Here is a 24,082-nt window from a genome sequence, read left to right as displayed (position 1 = left end):
GTGTTTTTATTCATCAAAACAAAAAAACAAATATGAAATAAATTTTGAGTTGTAAATATTTGCATGCACAGTTTACAACATGCAGTCTTCTGACAAAATTGGCTTTATAGCACATTTGGCACTCAATGCAAATTGGTCTCTTGAATTGGAAAAGTGAGATTTCAAAATATAAAAGTATAAAACACAGTATATTAACATATATCATCTCATAAATATACATTATACATTACAAGTATATGACAATATTAACTTATCGTATCGCTGTACGTGCTTTGACTTAATTATGTACTATTTATTTTTATAACACGCCACATGCTCATTCCGTGTCGCGATTCGCCAGAATACGTCACGTGACGAGAAAATAGATACGTCTAATCCCCATCAGATCGACAAAAGTGACGTCAGAGGTATTTTTTGAAAAGCTATATTCCTAGGGAAATAGTTTTGACCAAATTTGGAAAAGTGCCCGGTCACGTGACCGTTGTGTCGTCTGCAGCAATGGCAGGTGACTGGAACGTGATGTGCGTCCGGGATAGGTAACGACACATTCTCTAAAACAGATTTTCTGACATTTTCCAACATTCTAACAGCTCATCGACGGAAAAGATTAAAGTGCAACTATTAAAGGATGTCGCCAGGTATGCTTAGAATATTTTTTGAAAGAAAATGGTACCACGTACAACTGAAACCGCCGTGGAAACATCGCCCAGTAAACTTGTCACAATGGATTGTTACGGTGCAAAATATCAAAACACATTACAGACTATACAACAATACAACATGAGCATGTGGTGTGTTATAAAACACCTATAGCCTGGTCTTTATTCGGGCCATAGCGCTCGTCTATTATCCCTCGTGGCCGTGCGTTACCAGAAACACATCGCTATACCCCTAGGCCTACGGCCTCGGGGAATAGCGATGTGTTTCTGGTAACACACGGCCCCTCGGGGTAATAGACGGGCGCTATAGCCCTCATGACCAGGCAATAGGTGTTTATCATAATACCCTGTACAGTATTGAAAGCTCGCATCCGATTTTCATGATGGTGCAGTGAATTTTTAAATTCACAGTACCGCGTATTTTTGTCTACAGAAAATTATTGGCTAAGTAATAATTACAAGTCTAGGATTTATCTTTTATGGACAACAGTCGCAACTTTTGATATGTTCATTAATTGTTTTCCCAAATAGAAGATGTTTCCTTATTCTTTACCCGAAAATGTGTTGAAATGCAAATATTGGCCTTGCACTCCCCACACGATGCATTGCCGTGCTGTTGTCATGGAAACTTTGATCCGAAATAGAAAAACAGCTGTAACCAATGACATCGTACACTACACACAAACTGATGAGTAATCTGGACACTATAGACATTTTGGCATGGTTTCGGGAGTAGAATAACAAAGTGTTTCATTGTCAGAATAAACAAGAAAATCACGAAAATTCATCAAAAGTTTCAGTCAGTGCGTATTCAAGGGTAATGTTCCTCTGCATTGTAAGGACTTGATCACATTTTAGTAGAAAATACAGAAATCCTGTGACAGTGAAGATAAGTAAGCTTATTAGCACCATTGCATTATTTGACTTCTTTCCATAACTTGTCAACTTCGTATATTGCTTTTGGAAAGTTAACCCAAAAGAATTGAGGAACTTCATGGTGTCAATTATTAAGCCATTGAAAATGAATTCTGCTTCCCGTGGCTGGAAATGGAACGTGATATCTTTTCACTATTCCCCGCCATCTTTGATATCATCGTTACGGTTTTCATTCACGGTGACAACTAAGTCGTTCTCGTCCTTGCCGAGAGCCAGCGAAAAATCCAGCAATGTTTCATCGTCTACGGTAAAAGTAAAAAGAAAAGGTTACTGGAGTTACTCTTTGTACCCAGCCGCTAATCAAACTATAACTTGAAAATGCATCTCCTCGGTCCGTGACGCAACCGTACCAGTTGATTATAGGGACAATAGATGTATCTTTTCATAATATTTTCTTTCATTATTTTATTATTGGGAAAACAACAACATTTATTCGCTTCCCTCATACAAGCCAAAGTGTTAGCCTTGAAAATAGCATGTATTGTAAATAATATGCAAACTTATCTAATCCGGATAAGATATTCAATTGTCAACAATAATTACATTCTGCTTTACGCAAATACAGACTGTGTTGAAGGGTGTTAAGCGAGGCATTGCGGCATGATTTTGGGGTGAAAATAATTGATAATAAGTAAAGGATAAAGCTAACAGATCATAACAGATCATAAACTCATGATTTCAGGTTGGAAAACGTTTGCTATTGAAACTCGTACCGTCACGTTTATCAGAATCGCTTTACGAAAGAACTGCATCTGGCACGAATATCATCAAGTATGATAAATATAAATATCACGGTAGGCATTTTTTTGAAAAATATGGCCAATTGAAAAGTCAAGCAAGCAAAACCCACAATAGTCAAACTTGTCTTGTCTCACCTATCACTTCATATGGGGTCGGCCATGGAACTGGTACTTCAAATGATGGCATATACCGTCCCTGTAATTTCATAGTGAGCGGTGAACCGATGCTATTCGCCGGTAAGACGATGAGATTGCCATTGAACAGCAGATGAACTGTTTCGGCCTGAAAGACAGGATTGCAATACAGAACGAAAAGGTGCAACTTAGCAATAAAACATATCACCATTTCCATTCGCATACATATTTTTCTGCCATTCGATGAATGGGCGGTGAAAAGTTTTAGCCATACTCTGTGATTATTACTATTTTAGTCTTGATATAGTGGGATTACTCCCACGAAATATCGACAACAACATTAAATAAGAGCTTTCGATTATCCTGAGTTGGTACTTCTTCACTAATATGATGATAAAATATGCTATCGGTATAGATATGTATCTTATTGCCCCATTTCATTTAGAAGATGATTTGTTCCTATGATCGTTAGTTCGTTAAGAACTTTCTTGAAACATGTCCAGAGTAAAAACATTCTAACATCTTTATCAAACAATACAAGTGATGATGACGTGTTTTTCTAGCGTTCACTGTCAATGACTGACCTTGTACATCTTACACTGCGTGTACTCCACATGGTAAGTGGCCAGTTTACATCCCTTTACTAAATCCCATAATATTAGTCGTCTCTCGTCGCGAGCGCCGTGGGAGCTGCATTCTGTCATAGATAATGCTCGGAGGCCATCCTGGGAAGACTTGATGATAATGGGTGGAGAAGAGTGATCGGCTAGCGTGTGAACAATTCTTCCTGCAGGGCAGAGAAGCAACAAAAGGGGTCAAATAATCCAGTGCCCGTTAGCGGTAGGCCGGAGAGAACAAACCGATTATTTTTTGCGGAACAGATTACGGCATGCTGAAAACGTTTTGAAGCATCACCACACATAGCATGCATATGTCTCAGAAAGCTAACTCCCTTTGGAAAGCAAGAGTGGAATTTGGAATGAAAGATAATATTTGAAACGGTATCCATTGCCCTATCTGTATGTAGAGAATAGGTCTGGCAGAAGATGCAACCGATAGGGTAAACTTTCTCTGAACACCATTTTGTAAAAATGTTATTCCTAACAAACGATACGATATCCATATTTATACATTTTATCACTTTAGTGATCAAGTAGGGATGAGACTTATAGGTAGGCGACAAAATGTCATATAGATGCTCTCGATGGTAAGACCAAAAGCTGACATCTTTTTATAGCAGCATCACAAACATGAACGAGATCTGCTTTTTCAAACCTTGTCGCAGTCGATATTCTCACAAAACTTTTATTTACGAATTATATTTCCTGACAAATTTTAACCTTACCCTCAGTAAGTTCCCATAGTAATATTTGCCCGTTGTCATAACCCACAAGCAGTCCGTGCGCCCCGACAGCCGTGCAGGACTTTATTCGTCGCCACTTCTCTGGTGCCATCAGCTGACGGGCGAGCTGACCAGTCTGCAAATTCCAGACCACGACAACGTGGTCGCTGCGTTGCGAAAAACACAGGTAACGCGAGTCACCAGAAAGTAAGAAGTCCCTGGTTAGCGACGGTCGCTGGGCGGCTGTACTGACATCGCCAGCGTCCAGTGTGTGTAGCCGAACGCATCGATTCGTGCACCAAACATGGCAGACTATCTTATCACCAACGTGATGCTGCGACACCACCACCTTGCCACAGCCATCAGCCTGTGACGTGATGGCTGATACCTTTGAGTTGTCATCCGTACTGAGTTGTTCAGTATTGCCGGATTTCAGGTCATGCAATACTATCTGTTCTCTTGATTCAGTGATAGCTGTCAGGCGGTGCCTGTTATTCGTGAGGGCGACATTCTCATTGGCAAAGGTGCCATCTAAAACCCGGAGAACCTGACACTTAACGAAGTCGACCAGGAGAATTCTAGTCTCCACCGTGACAAGCATTACTGCCCCGTTCAATGACACCAACTTCATGTCTTCGAAGATGCTGTTCCGATGTCTCGATCGATAGAGGACGGACCTTCTAACGGGATGCAGCGCAGAAAGATTCCAAATCGTAATGAAGTAGTAGTGTTCTTTCTTAGATTTTACGAGGACGTACGAACAGTTGCCGGGGATGGGCTCGATCTGCTGTATGGTCTCATGCGGTCTCTCGCTTGGATGCTGCGAGTACTCTGTGTAAAACAAATCGTCTGACAGCACCTGTATGCTTTCAAGGAGACTCTGTACGGCGCTGGGCTGTGTAGCCTGATCGTCGGCATCCATCTGCACATCCCTGCTCGTCAGAATGCTCGCAGAGTCTTCCGCACTCGTTGCTTCGGTTTCCACACAAGGCGTTTCTTCTCTGCTGTATGCGTCCATTTTGGACATGATCTTGTGACTTTCCCAGCTATTTCTGATCATCAAAGCTGTCTGCTCCTCGCGCGCTATATCCCAGACCCGCATCACGTTATCCGTCGCTATGGTAACGAAGATCCTCATGTCCACGGACGCGACGCCGGTGACGGAAGTCGGGTGCTGCATTCCGTACCACGTGGAGTTGTCGTCGTCATCAGCGATGTCCACAACGGCAATCGAGTCGTGTACCGGGAACACGAGGTTTTCGTCGTCGCAGGTGAATCGATACCGCAGTGATGTGTGCTGGAGGTACTCACTTTGCCCACGGACTCTCTTTATAAGTCGTAGGTTATTGCCGTCGTATATCGTCACGTCATTGAAATGCTGACCTATCACTATGACTGCTCTCGATGACGTCACTACGACGTCTGAGATGACGTTGACGCTGCTGTCGGGAGCGCCCCTCCTCTCCCCTTTTTCGCGAGACGATACTTTGATCGATTTCACCGTCGCCTTGCCGGTGAGATTGACAAGTTTTACGATCTTCTTCCTGTTTGCCGGATTGAAGAACGCCGCAAGATCACATCGCGCGTCAATTTTTGCCTCTTCGCACGACCGTTGTAGAACCCCGTCCTTTATTTCAGAAATAACCGTACCTTTTGCGACATCGAAGACGATTAACTTTCCCGAACGAACTATCACGGCCAGTTTGCGACCCTTTCCGCCAAGGGCAAATGGCGGCGCACTTCCACTTAACCCTCTCACACTCAGCATGTGGAGGGTAACTAGAGTTTCCGCCTCAAGTATCGATATGTTGTCAGGATGAGAAATTACAAGTAGCCTGTCCGAATTTGCATATTTCAGTTTTCTTATTGCTTTGCCAGTCATCAAGCTGGAAATCTGCAAGATACCATCTTCGACTCCCCATATGTTGAGACAACCATCAAGTGAGCCTGATAAACAAATGGAAGAAAATATTACACGTAGTTCATGGCCATTTTCCACAAAGGAGAAATAAAACCATCCATGTAACTTTGGACATGCAAGAATATTTTGGCATCTCTTGGTTCGCTGTCTTCCTTACGACAGTATAGATGGACTGAATTTATTATGAGCGACTAATTTGGGAAAGTGAAGTACGATTTACATTGGACATTATTACACCTTTATAGTGAAGTCATCACCATCATTATCACTATAGTCTATCGCTGTTGTCCTTTCGTCGTCGTCATAAAGTATATTAAATTTCATCGTCATCTTCACCGTCACCTCCATCATCAAATTGGTCATGACCGTGATATTTACAACACTCAAGACGAGAAGGTTCTACAAATATATCTCTATGCGTGATACCCTTGCCCCTCAAAAATTTCACTCTCCCTTTCCTACCTGTAGCAGCATACTTTCCATCCTGCGTGATATCAACCGTGGTGACACCGGCGCTATGTCCCGACAAGGCATGGACCATTTGATTTCCGGGAGGGGTTAGAAACGGCAAAGTGGGGATAAGTCCAGGGACACTTGGCCATCTAGCTTGTTTTATGAGCTCTTCAAGCCCCTCAATCTGTAAAATAAAATGAAAGGCGCCAGTGTGAACACTCAGTAGTCGATTATTCAACATCGGGAAATAGGTTAACTACACACCACTGACCGGAGTAATCATTTAATTTAACGCGTGTATTTATTTCTTATAACTACAGTTTAATTTACCTTAGTTATTCTTCCGATGAGCTGCGAAGCTAAGTTGTGAGTGTCTTCTTGTAATGCATGCCGGGAAAGCACGAGCGTTTCTTCCACTGTTCTCAGCTGTTCGTCATCCGGGAACTTGTACAGAGCCATCTGAAAGTCTTCGAGCACATCGCTGTGGGCGAGTAGGGGCAGTATACGTTAATAAACCAACAGCATTCAGGCCGCACGTATGTGTGTATGTCTAAAGGGTCCACACTCGTGCATTATAACCGTTTCTGTTTCAAATATAACATTGATAATTTAGGATTGAATATTTTGTACTAGTGAGTTTTCTTAACATACTGAGAATCATACGATGTGCCATCGTTATCCAGATATAAGCCGATGCCATTAATTTTTTAATGGCATCGGCTTATTATCTCAGGTTGTAAAGGATACGTGTGAGCACTTGTGACCAAATTATACTTAAAGGAACAAAACATATTTCATTATTTTTGTTCAACAAAACAAACGCATCTTATAAAACATATTGAAATACCAAGTCTCAGTCTTGCATGGCAAGAAATGTCATTATTTACAGATGAAATATACTCCGGACTGAAATTCCGTCTTCAATAATAATATTGGACATCACACATATATCTTACGTTGACAAGATGAAAAATTAGTATTTTGACATGATTTGAGGAATAGAACATGACAGTTTATCTACAAACAGAAACAATGTTTGACAACTCATACTATCAAAATGCTTTAAGACATTTATAGGACACTGAATGCCATTTCAGTATAAGAAAATAGTTACCTTAAGGAGGTGACTTTCATCTTTGTAACAAGCCACTCGTAGTTGCACAGCGCCTTCACTTTGAGAGTACCGAGGCGGTCGCTCTGAAGTAAGTGATACGGTAGTTCGACAAGCTTCCTCGTGTTCGGCTGACCGTCCAAGAACATCAGAGGTTGCGACGCCACCAAGCGGTCCCTCTTGCCGACCTGTTCGCCGTTGGTGACGAATGGTTTCTTGATGCCTGTGTTACACACAGTATACTGTTAACTCATGCGGGCAATGTGGGTACCAAGAAACGTTGATGAGCAAATATTTTCCTAAGTATGACAAAGAAGTGAGTTCGGCAAATTTTGCCGCTTTTGAACAACTCTCAACAGTGGATAGAACTCTGTATCTTACGCCCGATGTATTTCTCTAAGATTCAATTTTGCCGTTTTCAGTCTATAGAGCACCGTCTTATTTGTTATTTCCGTTGATAGTATATACTCAACCAATCTCTTGAAAATTGCATTTACAAATCAAGAATTCATACGATAATGTTATGCCGTAATACTGACAATTTACAAATGTATATTAGTCTATATCGAAATGTGCATGGTACACGTCGTATATGATTTTGGTTTGTCGACAGTGATGTTTCTGCGCATCATAGTGGTAGTGCAGCTGATATTGACAAAGACGAGTTAAAGATCACATCCAACAAAACGATGAGCAAAAACCTACGTATACGTCATTCTAGTAGATATACTTAGGAAAGCTTGAAAATTGACCAAGTACTGGAAACAGTGCGACGTTTTTATGGCTACTGTATGCGGTTATCTTGGCGTTGGCTACACTGTCAGCTGAAAAGTCACACCTGCGTTGAAAGTGCGCTAGTATATTTTTCAAACGACTGGTTGAGGCCATCGAAAAACACCAAATAAAAAAAATTTGGTCATACAAGGACTCAAAATGATCAGAGATATTCAACGATGTAAACCAGGAATCAGGAATTAAAGGGACAAAGTCGGCCATTTTTCATGAATTTTGTTTGATACGAGATACAACTTATATTGTTTGACATGTTGAAAGATCCTGAATGAATGGGTGACCATGCATATATTCGACCCCGGTTTTTGACAAATTAAATGAAACCATTGCGAAAATGAATGAATGGTCTTGACCGTTAATTCATTTTCACGATGGTTTCATGTAGGCCTGGTCTCCCTATCGTGCCTAAAACCGGGGTCGAATATATGCACGGTCACCCATTCATTCAGTATCTTTTAACATGTCAAACAATATAAGTAGTATTTTGTATCAAACAAAATTCATGAAAATGGCTGACTTTGTCCCTTTAAAGAAAGTACTGCCGACGTGCCATTCAGGCCGCACATGCCAAAGCAGAAGCCCCGCACCATTGCTACATCCTCCCCCGCAACGGAGATTCCACATCTCAAATGCTCATATTTTTCTTGAAAGTCTGATCTTACCATTAGCCCAGACTCCCAAGAAATAGTCTGCAATATTAGAATGCAAAATTCGTCTTTTATCGGGCGAGTCCACCAAATAACGGTTGTGGACGATTTGCCTGAACTGCCCGTCACACCAAGTCTTGGTGAGCACGCCCTCTACGTTATGGTCCGTCAGGTACGATCCCAAGTCGTTGCAGATGCGTATCCGTAACAAAGGCGGAACTCGACGAACGGAGGGTACAGACTCCCCGTACACTTCATTCAAAACGTCATCATCTAACGACAGAATGTCTTCAAGCTCGTTTTCAGTCAATCCGAATCTGGCTATGATAAAATGAAAAAAAGGAAGTACTTATTTTTATGATTCATAGAGGTAGCCGAATCATTAGTGAGATGACAGACTGCCAATTTGAAGCGACGTGCATGTTTTAGACGCAACACAGTATTTCGATGCTACATAAGATACGACACCCTTTTTGTACGACTGTTCGAAAGAATAATACACATATTTAGCAGGTAAAAACCATCGTACAGGCCATGTCACACCTTCACGATTTAGCCATGCAGCGTATGCCAACGACGTCGAATACGTTATGGGTACGTGTTGTATAACGCTGAAGCACGCTAGTATACGTCGCAGTACGGCGATATGTCGTCGAAAACTTTTGTGCACACACAAAACTTTTCGACGTATGCCAGCGTATGGCTCATACGTCCCGCACACGCGGGCTTTACAATGTAAGTTTTCGTTAGGTTATCCGCTCGTTGACACACGTTGACACACGTTACTTGTGAGTTACTCATAAGTCGAAATGCGTCGAGATAATTGTCTAGCGTACCCAAAACGTATTTTAGCCAATGAGTACGTTATGAGTACGCTGTATATACGCCCAAAATTGAAAATACATCTAGCAAGCCAACGTTTTAGAAAAGTTTTGATAGGTCGGCATACACTTGCTAAATCGTCAAGGTGTGACAGGGCCCTTACTAGTATCGCGATTTAGCAAAATGCCCTCAAGTTTCGAATATGACGTAAAATGTCTGTACTTCGGTACGGAAAACACGTCCTTCTAACCCGACAGTGTTTAAATATCTTTTATAATTGCTAAAACTGGAGTCTATCTTGAGGAAAAAGTTCATTTACAAGGACGATGCGTGGACGTACGATAGTCTTCACGGTAGTCGTGTATTTGTATCATTTAAACGCCGAGAAGAATACGGAGTATCATAACATTCAATTGGGTTCGTTGGATAATTTATGTAGAGAGAATTCTCAGTTTGCACTTAAAATGAAAGGATTTAAATGCGCCAAAATCTCTGACGTCTTTGTGCACTGCAGTTGTTTACTATGAAAAAAAAAATTCCAGTCCATTTAGTGTCACTTGGGAGTGCTTAGAACACGATTGAAACTAATTTGGGATAATTGGATTTTCATATTTTCCAAATTTCTCAAAAGTGTTAGGTGCCGTATAGCTGAATGTTGCAATATTACAAATTACTCGTAAAAACAAGTGTTTAATGTAAAAAGAAAAGCAGATGAGCTTACATTTGTAGATTAAATCGGCATTACTTCACCATCCAACTATCCCAAATTAGTTCCAATCGTGTTTTAGTTAATAACGCAATTAAAGAACATGCCAACTTTCACGGTTGGTCAGTAAAAACCAGGTTAGGTATACAAGCGAAACAAAAACTATTTATATCGGAATCGTTTCTGTCCGTGCAACTGCAAACATTGAGGACATCGTTGCCGGGCACGAAGTACAAGCTGATTGAATAGATGATAGAAAATAAAGGAACAATTCAAACATACCAACGCTTAGGTAGCCGAGCATGTGACTGACAAGTACACGGCCGTACAAACATTCCAATTTCTCAAACAAGACATTGATAACTCCCTTAAGGGTCATTTCAAGCCAGGTCTCTTGTAGCGGGCTGTAAGACTTCCAGTTTACCGCTTCGTTCGTGGCGAGTTTCACGTACAGTGGATATGGGAATCTTTTGCACGCCGTAATGATGATGCCCCATTGCCGCGCCGTCAACGTTCGATTCTTTTCGGCCAGCCATCGTCTCGTCAACTCGGCTATTTCACTCTCCGTCAGACGTGGGATCTCCATCAGCGAAGACGTATCATTTATGTACTCCTTGTGTGAAGTGAGGGAACATTTTGGTTACGTTATTCTCATATTCTATACTCTACAGATAAACGAAAGACTGAAAACTTAACGGTCAGAAACGGTCAGAAATATTAGCATAATTTCATTACCAAGCGACGTATTAAAGATTCTCTCTCTCTCTCTCTCTCTCTCTCTCTCTCTCTCTCTCTCTCACACACACACACACACACATAAAGCTTAAGAATTCTTATGCACTTGCTACCAAAATTAGTTTTAAACCAACTTATAGATATAACTTTCACTTGTCGACGTTCATTTCTAGAAAAAAACGCTCTGGCATGGTTGTATTGCGCAAGGGACAGAAAATTTGCACTGCATAGCTTGAAAAGGCGATACTAGAAACATATTGTCATCAAAAGCTGTTTTACAACAAGTATACGTCGTGCGAACTAACCTTTAGGTCACCTATAGTGTTGTTTGCGTCCCCGAGAGACGTGCTGACGATAAGCTTGACGTGACTGGGCAGTTGGATTGGTAACCATGACAGCCGGCGCGCTGAGCTGCACGTCTCCAGCTGGCATAGGGAGTCCAAGAAGATCACGAGGGGGCGCTTGTCGTTGGCCAGTTTTAAGATGCGAGGAAAGAGTTGTACCAAATCATTCAGTTCCTGAAGGGAAAAAAATCCTATTCAGAAAAGCAAAAATATCCAAACTGGACTGAAAACTTATCAAGTTAGCATTTTAACATCTGCTTTCAGAAATTTAAAACTGTGTTGTTGCTGTATTGGTAAAGTGTATGCGTCCTGCCGATTTTGAGGGCATATAATGTGGCAGTGTTTTTACATCTGTGTCTGTTATATGGTGAATATTCATAAGAGTCTTCCCATAACTTTACATGTTTACTGACAAGACTGACTATATGCAAGTATCGCTGTCGATCTGAAAATACCTCCCGAAATAATCATGCAACAAACACACCTTAGTTGCTAGCACGACCTCATCATCCCATAATTGCACAGTTAAGTGTATCGACTGACCTCAGATATTGCGTTTACTTGTCCGTAGGCGTCGCTGATCTGACAGCTCAGGGAAAACAAAAGTTTTCGTAGAGAGCTGCTTGCTGGAGAGGTGCCAAGAAACCGCACAGCTACCACGGCCGCCGCCTTGCTCGGCACCCATTTGTGAGCGTACCTGGTTGCCATGGCCATCAGTGACGTCTTCCCGATGCCAACTGCACCGTAGAGAACTAATGGACTCCTTTTGTTGCCTGCCACGTAGCTTTCGACGCTCTGCGGAGAAATATTTCGGATGCAAAGTCAATTAAAATTAGACGTACAGTGATATGTACAGATAGTTAGGACCTGAAAGTTAAGAACCCGTCAACGTTTTGATAAAATCCACTGCAAATAATAGTCACTTTGCACTGAAAGAAATGTGAAAACACACCGACCATAACTGTTATACGTCTTCAGCTTATTCACTACACATTTCAAGCTTTAAAATAGAACTGCACATTTCAATTTTAAGGGGATGGGCATCATTTTGTTTTCTCTGCAAGGCTGACTTTTTGGCGGGATGAAGAATATTCAATGTACTATAATTTTTACTGTATATTCTTCAACATCTTGATAGCAAATTGAAGGGTCCAACGACCTTTATACATAGGTCACGTCGACATTGAACTTTTTACCTTCAGCAAATCCTCTCGTCCAACGAACTTTCTGCAGAGCTCTCTGCAAATTCCAATATGGTGCCTTATTTCGTGATCGACCAGCGTCGGGTTGGCACTGCCGCCGACATCGCGCTTATCGATGAGTTCCGGCACAATCATGTGCTCGATTCTTTCCCCCACTTGATTGCACATTATGTCGATATAGTGCATCTGTATGGGAACTTTAGCTGGGTCGATACCTGACAAGCAAGCAAACAAACACACACACTCACAGGCGGGAGAAACTTGTCGCAGACGGCACTTTCCGTTATCGATCAATTCGGCTCAGGCATATCTGATAACGAGTCGCAATTTAACGCTCAAGACTGCAGAATACTCAGCAAATCAATGCTTTTCAGCGAATTCGTGAAGAATCGATGCTTTTAAATGAATTTGTAGAAACTAATTTAGTTGCATGTACTTTTCACTACATTGACATTAACTTGGAAGGCAAACTAGCTTAAACTGAAACTAATTTCCGAGAACTGTAAGTTTTGACACCGGATTTCCAGTAGCCATATTGTTGTACCGATTTTCTCAATTCGTTAATATTCAGTTCACATTATCTTCTCAAAATATCCTGAGTTGGAAAATTGGTTTTTTGAAAAGAACTTTCCAAATTTCGTGGCTGACATTCCTTTCGTGAAACAAAATAAAGCCCAGCTATGAGATGTGAGCATATGTTTTGCAGGGAAGGACCCATATTGCCTGATTTATGCAATTGAACGGGCGGCTTCCTCACTGTTGCCGCTCGTGTGAAAGTCATTGAATGGCCCTATACAAGCATTGGGTTGACGTTGAAGCAGACACTCCTTGCCTGATCAAGCTGGCTAGAAATTAAAATGACGCCATACTGTTACTACAAATGTCATTTTGTCTGCAGGCTACACAAAAAGTGTACAATTAATAAATTAAGTAGTTAAAGCGAGATGCAACAAGTGAGTTTAAAACTTGAATATTTAGTGAGTAAAATAACACATACAGATAAAGTATTACCATATTCATTATGCCATATCGTTTTATATCTCAGTATATTGAAAGGACCAAAGCGACTGTTCAGGTGCTCTCTCTTGAACGATTCCAAGAGTTCTTTATCTTCTCCGGTGTCGATGAACTTGGACAGATTTGCCACCGTGGCCCTGTTCTTGCCCCTCAGCGAGTTGTCAAAACCCCTCCTGCCAATCACGGGAGTCGGTGATGGAGTCTGTTGGAACTCAACGGCTCGATGGCACCACAGTCCGCGGTCGGTCTCAATACCGTTCATGATTTCCAAATCTGTGGATGTGAAAAGAGAATGTCATGTTTACATTGTCATCATTACGATGAAAGGATATTTGATGTATGAATGAATGAATAAATAAATTAATAAATAAACAGACGAATAAATAAATAAACGATACATACATACATACATACATACATACATACATACATACATACATACATACATACATACATACATACATACATACATACATACAATAAAATAAATAATTCGGTAAACAAATAAATAACACTGAATCGCTAAAAAATTATTTTGTCATTATATCAAAGGCAGAGAAACGAATTAACCAATATTTACAGAAACATGAAATTCAATATTGCCGCCATTCCTGTGTTAACTCTAAATTAAAACCTAAATTAAATTTTCAATTTTCACAACATATAGTTTATCCATGAGCTTTAAAATGAGCCCCATAAGTGGTTGGCCAATAAGAATTGTCAAAAGTTTGAGAGTCCAAATATCTCTACCTATGAGCTAAGGCAATATTACAGTATTGTCGAGGTGTTAATATTCTCTTTAGATTTTCCTTTGTTAATTAATTACCCATATTTAGAAGAATTTCAATGATTTACCTAGAGGAGCGAGATGCAACAAGGTTCGATCTTTCTTCAGGGCACTTAGTGCAATGATTTTCAGTCGCAACCAAGTGAGTTGTTGATCATGATTTTCTTGGTTGGGTCCAGACTCTCGCTCTTCCATGGACAGTTTTCTACCGGCACCCAGTTGATGCTGGAGCACGTAGACCGGTGGTATCGCATTCTTATCAAGCCTGTACCACCTACAAAAGAAATAATTCGTCGATTGTCAAAATGCTGGTTATTAGATATTTTAATACAAATATGTGCACACACATCCGTATGTATGTATGTATGTATGTATGTATGTATGTATGTATGTATGTATGTATGTATGTATGTATGTATGTATGCATGTATGCACACATGCATGCGACAGACAAGGACGCGATGAGACTGAAATAACTATATTTACTCTGTATGTACACGCGGGCTGAACATCTTTAGCCGTTTCGTGTGAGCATCGGACTTGGAATATACCGTACGTTGACAATTGTTGGTAAGAGTGGGTTTTCGTTCAACATCTACCAATCTAAAATTGTTCGCCTTATGAACAAATAAGATCGATAAGAATTTATTATTTACCAAGTAAGCCGGTGGAGGGGACTGGCATATACTCACAGAGTGAAGTATTCCTGGTCCTCCGGCGGCACGATTTGCTTCAGTTTTTCAAACTCGTCTGCTGCGATCACTTTCGGGATAGGCCTCTCTCCTAATCTCTCTGAGAGGAAGATCTGTATGTTATGGAATTCGTAGTGGACAAAAGAAATCGTTATAAGCATATTATCAAAGTACGAAGTTCAGTATTTTGACCATGCAACAAGGTATGACGAGAAAAAACATGTGGCTGACCATTATCGCAAGCGAAACGATTTTAACGACTTGGATGGGTAGGCCTATCGTAATACAGGCAACGTTACGAAGGAAATAAGTCTAAACCTCCATCATTTGTGCAGAGAACCAACGATAAAAGTAACCAATCTTTGGCTTACATCCTGTCAATGGATGACATGATGGACGTTAAATATTATATCAAGCGACACCTGGAGAACACATTGCAAATTTCTTAGGTGGTCTCTCATATCTTTGTAAAGCAGCTGGACCCCCTAGCATTACATTGATTTGTAAATTCAGTGGAAGGCCCTGTCTTTTTCAGGCTTCCTAATATGGCTGCAGTGTATACAAGTCGGAGAGAGATGTATATGATCAGCCTGAAAGTGTACTTAAGTTCCCAAATTGTGAGATAACGAATAAGTTTGACTTTAAGCGGCTTCTAAAACAGTCGAAACGTGACTAAAATATTACTTAAAATTATAATGGCATTTTCTCTTAATATCGACTACAAAATAATGCGAAATTGATTAATTAATTTTTTTAACTGATCTGCGTTTCCTAGTGAACGGGATAAGCTTTGCCTCCGATTGCCGAAGTATGACTGCTATGCCTCGAGATGCCTGTCAAAACATTCTCTATCACCTGTGCACTATAGAGTGACAACCGAAGTAATACTATATTACATAGTTTCAGCCCATGTCTTTGCATGCGTTGTCTTGAATCTGTGGTCGTGCGCACCAGGCTCAGCAACTCAAGAGTGTAGGGTTGACAAAGCCTGAAACGCACGCCAAATCATATGCATTACAAGGGGTCTTCCCCTTTTATATTTGATGCGCATGACATTAGGAAAATTAGGGCTTAAAAGGCAGATTATCACCGTGACATTCCGAAAAAATCAGGATGATACAAAAGCGTAGAATGGTTGTTGTTCCTACGTGTAAACATAGGCCGATCTTAGGTACCTGGTTAGACTTGGTTCAAGTCGGTGAATTTTAAAAAAATAAAATCACTTATAATAGTTTCTCTTGTGTCTCTCCTATTTCGTACGAACCTATCCGGAATTTGGCAGCTACGCCAGGTTTTCCCAGCGATTGAATGCGTCACGTTTGAGTCTGCGCAGTAGTGAGTTAGTTTCTGCCGGATTCACCGGGTTGAAAACTCCGCTGTAAAGCGTTCACTCCACTCATGGCGTTCACCCTACTCATCGCGTCCACCTGGGACTAGTATACCTAACATGTTAGGTATATTCGTCCCAGCGTCCACTCACGCGCGCGTTTCACATGAAAGCAAAATACAAATCATTGCGTTCTACGGTGGCCCAAAACTACCTGTTCTCCGCATTCAAAGTCTGCGTCGCAATCAAATGTTTTTCTCTCACATATGTCTCTGCATTCAAAGTCTGCGTCGCAATCAAATGTTTTTCTCTCACATATGTCTCTGCATTCAAAGTCTGCGTCGCAATCAATTGTTTTTCTCTCACATATGTCTCCGCATTCAAAGTCTGCGTCGCAATCAATTGTTTTTCTCTCACATATGTCTCCGCATTCAAAGTCTGCGTCGCAATCAAATGTTTTTCTCTCACATATGTCTCCGCATTCAAAGTCTGCGTCGCAATCAAATGTTTTTCTCTCACATATGTCTCCGCATTCAAAGTCTGCGTCGCATTCAATTGTTTTTCTCTCACATATGTCTCCGCATTCAAAGTCTGCGTCGCAATCAAATGTTTTTCTCTCACATAAGCTTATGTCTCCGCATTCAAAGTCTGCGTCGCAATCAAATGTTTTTCTCTCACATATGTCTCCGCATTCCAAGTCTGCGTCGCATTCAATTGTTTTTCTCTCACATATGTCTCCGAGGTATGCCTCAGTGTACGTTATTCCGCGAAGCATAATTTCTATCGAACAGCGCTATTGACAACGACGAACATTGTATCAAGTTATTTTCAATAGATTATCGATCGAAAATTTGTTTGGACGGGCCGGGCGCTCGTGTGTTGAGGTCACGTCATAAACATTTCCACAATAACCCATATATTGACTGCACTACGGCCCAAAGGCGCCCCATTTTGTACGGTATATAGCGTCCCGAATTTTTGCCACACATACGTGGAGTGCGCGTTTGGAGAGTCAATTTCACCTCCCGCGTCATGTTGAAAATTTCGCCGTATTTCCTTGCTGCACATCTAAATATTAATGAAAGAGCAACAGGTCCTATTTCCCGTATATGCTGCCCTTACAATTATAATATTTTGGGAAGAATTTCACAAGGAAATTCCAAAAATACGTAAGCGATAAGAGACATATGCAAAATCAAGTAAAAACACAGTCAACAGCAAAACGATCTTCAACTCGTCATTTCATAAAAAAGAGGGAAACTAAAAAAAATAAAACCATAGAGTTTTAGTTACCCTTCATGATATGTGTCATACCAAATATTATAAAAAATAACAGCGAAATGAAAAAGTTAAACCAACGGTTTTTTTCAGATGTATTTTTCATTTTACGATGTGTCTACTCTGCTCGATTTCCCATAGAAAACAATTGCGTTTAATGTACAGAACAGACCGTACAACTATCGCTCGTTCAAATTTCTCAATTCTGAACCAATTATAGTGAAAAGTGGCACGGTGTTTCCTTGATATATATACAAAATTGCTGTCGTTTTAGTTTTTTCAATTTCTCGACGAAACTTGTTTTAGTTGCATTTTATTTTTCCGATCGCTGAATTTTTGCTCTTGCCCTCAATAAAATGGCGATCTTACAGCGTTTGCATATGCAGAATCAGGGTCTAATATTGACCCATTTTAATCGGTTAGCGTCTCTTAAATTATACAGAACAAATACCAGTCAGGTTGTTGTAATTTATACCAAATTTTGGCGAATATTAACTATGAAAATCCCAGTAAACTGCAAGAATAACACAGAACAGAGGCGAACGGGCGTAGAGTCTCCACTGTAATCGTGCAGTGAACGTTATCGATCGATATCCTTTTGTCCGAAATTGATACATTGTTGTCTCGCTCACTCGCATGTAGTCCCCCCCCCCCCCGTTCACATGGCGCCAAACTACGCCGAGGTGCGCCAAAATGTGCCGAAACGTACGTAAAAGTATCACCAAAACTAAAAAAATTGTCGTCGATTTAATTTCAGTACAGGAAACCAACGGATACCTTCAATGTTGATATTTAAGTGTATAAGTCAATATATGGGTTATTGTGGAAATGTTTATGACGTGACCTCAACACACGAGCGCCCGGCCCGTCCAAACAAATTTTCGATCGATAATCTATTGAAAATAACTTGATACAATGTTCGTCGTTGTCAATAGCGCTGTTCGATAGAAATTATGCTTCGCGGAATAACGTACACTGAGGCATACCTCGGAGACATATGTGAGAGAAAAACAATTGAATGCGACGCAGACTTGGAATGCGGAGACATATGTGAGAGAAAAACATTTGATTGCGACGCAGACTTTGAATGCGGAGACATATGTGAGAGAAAAAATTTGATTGCGACGCAGACTTTGAATGCGGAGACATAAGCTTATGTGAGAGAAAAACATTTGATTGCGACGCAGACTTTGAATGCGGAGACATATGTGAGAGAAAAACAATTGAATGCGACGCAGACTTTGAATGCGGAGACATATGTGAGAGAAAAACATTTGATTGCGACGCAGACTTTGAATGCGGAGACATATGTGAGAGAAAAACAATTGATTGCGACGCAGACTTTGAATGCGGAGACATAAGCTTATGTGAGAGAAAAACATTTGATTGCGACGCAGACTTTGAATGCGGAGACATATGTGAGAGAAAAACAATTGATTGCGACGCAGACTTTGAATGCAGAGACATATGTGAGAGAAAAACATTTGATTGCGACGCAGACTTTGAATGCAGAGACATATGTGAGAGAAAAACATTTGATTGCGACGCAGACTTTGAATGCGGAGAACAGGTAGTTTTGGGCCACCGTAGCGTTCACTCCACTCTCAAACATTCACAAATCACAGACTTGAACCAAGTCTAGCACCTGGTGCACGGGGTACAGATCGTATTCGGCTCCCCCGTTAAGAGGTATTACGCTGAGAAACACACCGTGATAACACGTAAAGTCCTAGCCACCATACAGATAAAACATTCGCTGCACTTACCAAAAACTGGGGTCCCATCGACAGTTGTTGACAGCGTTTAATTTCGCCGATAAAGCTCTCCATGGTGACGAGGTTCTCATAGGACTCTCTGCTCAAGCCAAACTTCAAGTCCACCGCCTGAAACTCTATTCCTCGTTCCCGACAGAATGTTCTAAGTTTCGGATAGACTCTTTCAGCCAATGCGTTTCTCTCAAATTCAAGATCTCGAATGAAATAGAAAACAATAGTTTCCCTCTATTAGAACTTTGCTGTATTTTTGTAGTTGTCGTTGGGGACAATAGCCAATCCCAGTGACAGTAACAACACGAAAATGTTTATTGTACTCACAAAGACGTCAGACTGAAAGTTCCAAATTGTAAATACAGCATCGCAGTTCTGACACTGTGTGCAATTTATTTTAGAGTGAAGAAAGAGATTCAAAAAGTACTTCGGGATGCTACAACAAAAACATATCTAGTACATAAACTTACAATTCATGGTTGCTCTACTTTAGACAGAGTTACAGTATGTGTGTATACAATGTATTCTCACAGTATATCGAATTTCTAGAATAGCGAAGAACAGGAAGGTCTGATAATATTAAAATATCAGCAAAGACTGCCAATGCGTGTAACTCTATCTTAAAGGCCCTATAGCTTTAACTTTTGATGATTTTTCACCGTTTTTGTTCGTAATTTGAATGACAGTTTCTCGTTCTATTTCCTAAAGCATGTTGATATACTATTTAGCTTGTCAATACAGCGCCTATACGTGTAAAGTACGCTGCTGTTGTTTACGTTGAATTCTAGTCCGGACCAGAATTCACTTGTAAACAATAACGATGAAATCTGCACATGTACGGGCTGAGTTGACAAGCTAAATACTGGATATCAACGTAAATTTGTGAGAAAAGCATGAAATTTATCTGACATTAAAAACTATCCACTGTTGATTGACCAATCAGAGTGCTCAATTCAGGGTGTTTTATTTACACGTAAAGCCCTGGTCACCAAATTCCAGAAACGAATGACAGCGCCGTAGTAAAGTACTGTCCAATCAAAAGTGAACATGTCATATTCTGTAGACATCTGGTACGTTTTAATATTCAAATTTGGTAATACAGCGGAAACCAGCTGCAACACAAAATCTGCTGTGCCCTAGGGCATTTATATAGGCATGTGCCCTAGGGCATTTATAGGATGTTCCATTACATTGGAAGGCTATTTCACAAATAAAAGTTTTAATTCATATCCTAAACATGTTACATTGACAAAGGGGACGGTTGACGTAAATACATTGAAAACGAAAATATATCAGTTAGGGGCGATAGTTTTTAAGTCGGATAAAACCCTCATACTCGGGCTCTTCTGTTATATAAAGTCCAACCCTACGATAAAATGTCTCGGCCTGCGGCCTCGACATTTTATCGTTGGGTTGGACTTTATATACCAGAAGAGCCCTCGTACTCGGGCTTTATCCTATACTTAAAAACAAAAAATGACGAAAAATATCTCATAAATGCAGCTAAAGCTAATGACCGCCCTGCAAGTACTTGGGCAAAAGTTGCCGGTTCCCCAGTTGTCTTTGGTTTGAAAGAGGTTAGGCACCAACATGAACATTTACTTGATATTCTATGGAATCGATCCTGTGTAATTACTAAAGAGCAGCGAATGGTCCTGCTATGTGAGGCCTTTAAGTTTGCAGTCTGTGCCAGTTAACTTGTCAGTAATGACATTCCGCCACGTACCATGGCATGTGTTGCCATGCGGCGAAATGGGACTCTGGTTGAAACCACTCCAGTGAGAAAATCTACAGATTTCGGTTTATGCAAGCATCCCAAGTATAGAATAGCACGAAGGGGCAACATGTTTGCCATTCTTTCGAAACTTAATACTTCCTTACCTTCGAAGGTGGAGCCGACGAAGATCCGTACCAGCCTCTGACGCTGGGGTCTGTAGGCGTCAAGGTGACCACATAGTAAGTCTGCCCGAATGTCCCTTGATTCAGGGAGAAAAAAAGATTTAAATTCTCAATAGTAGTGAAAAACCGAATAAAAGATCGAGTCGCCCATCAGTATCCATCTTGTCATGAACCCGCCAATCAATTTGTTTGTCACAATGCCACTAAGTACATGTGTCGCAAGTCACCATCATTTAAAATTGACAAAGTCCTAATACAGTTTCTTCAAAGAGTCGATCAGTCGCATACCTCTCGCTACAGGGTTTATGACTGAACCAACACAGCTCATTGATTTGTCTCGAGCTGGGCAGTACCAGCACAGTAAAACATCAATCGGATACAGTAGTAAACAGTTATATTACCATATGAACGTAAGTCTTTTTATACAATAATAACGAAACAATTTGATAAGAAGAAAACACCATTCTAACAATATTGATAGCTCTTCTTCCATAGCTCTGCGCCGCATTGTTCTAGATGACTTAATAAATAAATAATAAATTACTAAAAAGTCAACAAATGAAGTAACTGATAGAACGTATATCCATCTATCCATCCATACAAACACACACACACACACACACACACACACACACACACACACACACACATCTACCTACCTACCTACGTACATACATACATACATACATACATACATACATACATACATACATACATACATACATACATACATACATACATACATACATACAAAAATGTAGAATAAATCCATTTTAGTCTCTCAGTACATTGAACGACACGATAACTCAGCTGAAGCAACTGTAAAAGCGACGGGTATCGCCAATTGTGGCTGTCTTGCAAAGCGTTATTTCGAAGATATGTTACCTTACAGGGTAACAATCTACGTAACTTTATACCTGTTTGCGCTATCTATACTACGGTCTTAAATTTGATCGCTGCAGTAGATTTACATTTGTTTCCGAAGGAAAATATTCTTGTAGTGAGCTCGAGAATTCAACAAACTCGTATTCTTGCCAAGATTAAGCAAAACGCCAACCTCCGGTGAGGGACTGTGATCAAAATCACCTTATCAACATAATAGATTTGTTTTTCATCGTGCACTTTGGGTGATCGTATTCAATGTCGAGTATATATTTTCACCCCGTGCAGTTCATTCACGGCACTACTGGATGGCCTAGGATCTATTGTCCATTCCTCAGACAAAGTAGAATTTTCAAATTTCCACTGTTGTTGTGACGAGGACGACAGCAATCCCTCCTAAATTCTAACATGGCACAGTTATATTGACTCTACTGGACAATCAATTAGGTTACCATATGATTATCCGTCATGGCATTTCAGCGATAAGAGCTCTGGGCCTTAGGGTTGAGTAACTGTAAATTCACTTGAGGGAACTGTGATGCGTATCACGAATTACAATTATACATTTTTCCTGCTAGGAAGAGGACTCTTCATAAATTCGCACAAATAGGGGAGACTGACTTTAAGGTGGCTGTTTGCTTTGCTGGCGGCCGCACAATGTCATAAAATCGATATGTCATAAAATCGATATTAACAGTAACGTAATTGATCTCACCGTTCTGACGTGTCATACTTTGTCCCATAATTCTATGTCTGGCGATAAAAGCTTTGTGTCTTTCAGCAGAAGGACTGCGAGCATTGCTACCTGTAGGACTACTGCTGCCAAACAGTTTGACTGTTGGTCAGTAGGCCTAATTTATATTGAACTACGCAAGCCTGCCTTGAGGCATTTTTGATGCGTTCTTGGTCGATGTTGCGGTCTTTGAAGTCGAGAGACTGATCGTGCACCGGCTACCGGATTAAAAGCGTTTTGTGGTCAGGTAACAACTGTCATATTCACTCGCACCGTAACTGTAACCAGAAGAACACTTATGTTCATATTACTGCCTGACAGCCTCACGCTCAAACAACTTGTTCAGAGCGTCAAAATCCCATAACCCTATCGGACCAGACTGTATATACGTACCTCGGAAGTTTGCCGACACGCCTGTCGGCGGATCCAGGGCTGCTGACGCCGCACCCCATGATATCGGTGTCCTTACGCAGAGCTACGGATATAGTTTTTTGTGCCGTCGCAGCCTTCGGCCGCGAGTAATGTCGCTTGGTTCGCACAACGGCGGTTGGCTGCGATCTTCCGCGTCCATCTTGCATAGTCTCTGTAGAGTCATATTGAATGTTTGGGGTCATGCTAGTTGACACTGAAATGCCTTAACGACATTTGCATATCAAAGTGCCCTTTGTCCCAGTGTCGAATGCTTGGCTTAGGGACTCGTATCTCGTTACGACTGAAGAGCGAGAGAGAGCAACCTGATCGGGTAACGATTATACCATATTGAAATAGCCAAGACCGTGCATGGTTTCATCACCATGCGATCCCTGGATGGCAGCGTTTTCTCGCAACGTTACTATTAACATGGATTTGGCCGTCCATACAGTCAAACGTCGAGTGCCTATGTTAAAACCTGCTAAGCCGCGATATAATTTCAGCCAACTATAGAGCTCATTTGAAAGCCTGCGACCGTACTTAATTCGCTCCCGTACTACATGTAGAATAAATCGACCGAAAGAATGCTATGCAGTCTTTCAAATCTCTATGGCAGAGAGACCTGTAAATAAATGGTATGTCAAGATATGCCATTCATAAACTCGCGAGTTCTAGATGCAAGCTTTTTTCACTTTATTTTCACATTTCTTCTTCATTTCTTTATTCAGTCGTGTCCCTTACTTCT

The 24,082-nt window shown here is 40.9% G+C and overlaps 1 protein-coding gene across 1 annotated transcript; it reads right to left on the bottom strand.

Moving 5' to 3' along the window:
* LOC139130908 (NACHT and WD repeat domain-containing protein 2-like) lies at positions 1-23,555 on the bottom strand. The gene is made up of 18 exons (XM_070696714.1): positions 23,320-23,555; positions 21,294-21,388; positions 19,413-19,615; positions 15,042-15,154; positions 14,418-14,623; positions 13,557-13,835; positions 12,540-12,760; positions 11,887-12,138; positions 11,305-11,517; positions 10,547-10,877; positions 8,752-9,057; positions 7,301-7,520; positions 6,517-6,667; positions 6,196-6,370; positions 3,816-5,759; positions 3,055-3,257; positions 2,471-2,618; positions 1-1,837 (listed from the first exon to the last, which is right to left on the bottom strand). Exons 1-18 carry the CDS (start codon positions 23,538-23,540, stop codon positions 1,728-1,730), a joined length of 5,391 nt encoding a protein of 1,796 aa, XP_070552815.1. The 5' UTR covers positions 23,541-23,555; the 3' UTR covers positions 1-1,727.
* Between the last annotated feature and the right edge of the window lie 527 nt (positions 23,556-24,082).

Source organism: Ptychodera flava, chromosome 4 (assembly GCF_041260155.1).
Source record: "Ptychodera flava strain L36383 chromosome 4, AS_Pfla_20210202, whole genome shotgun sequence".
Classification (NCBI taxonomy): domain Eukaryota; kingdom Metazoa; phylum Hemichordata; class Enteropneusta; family Ptychoderidae; genus Ptychodera; species Ptychodera flava.
Note: the sequence above shows the minus strand (reverse complement) of the source record. Positions and strands in the feature narration are given on the sequence as shown.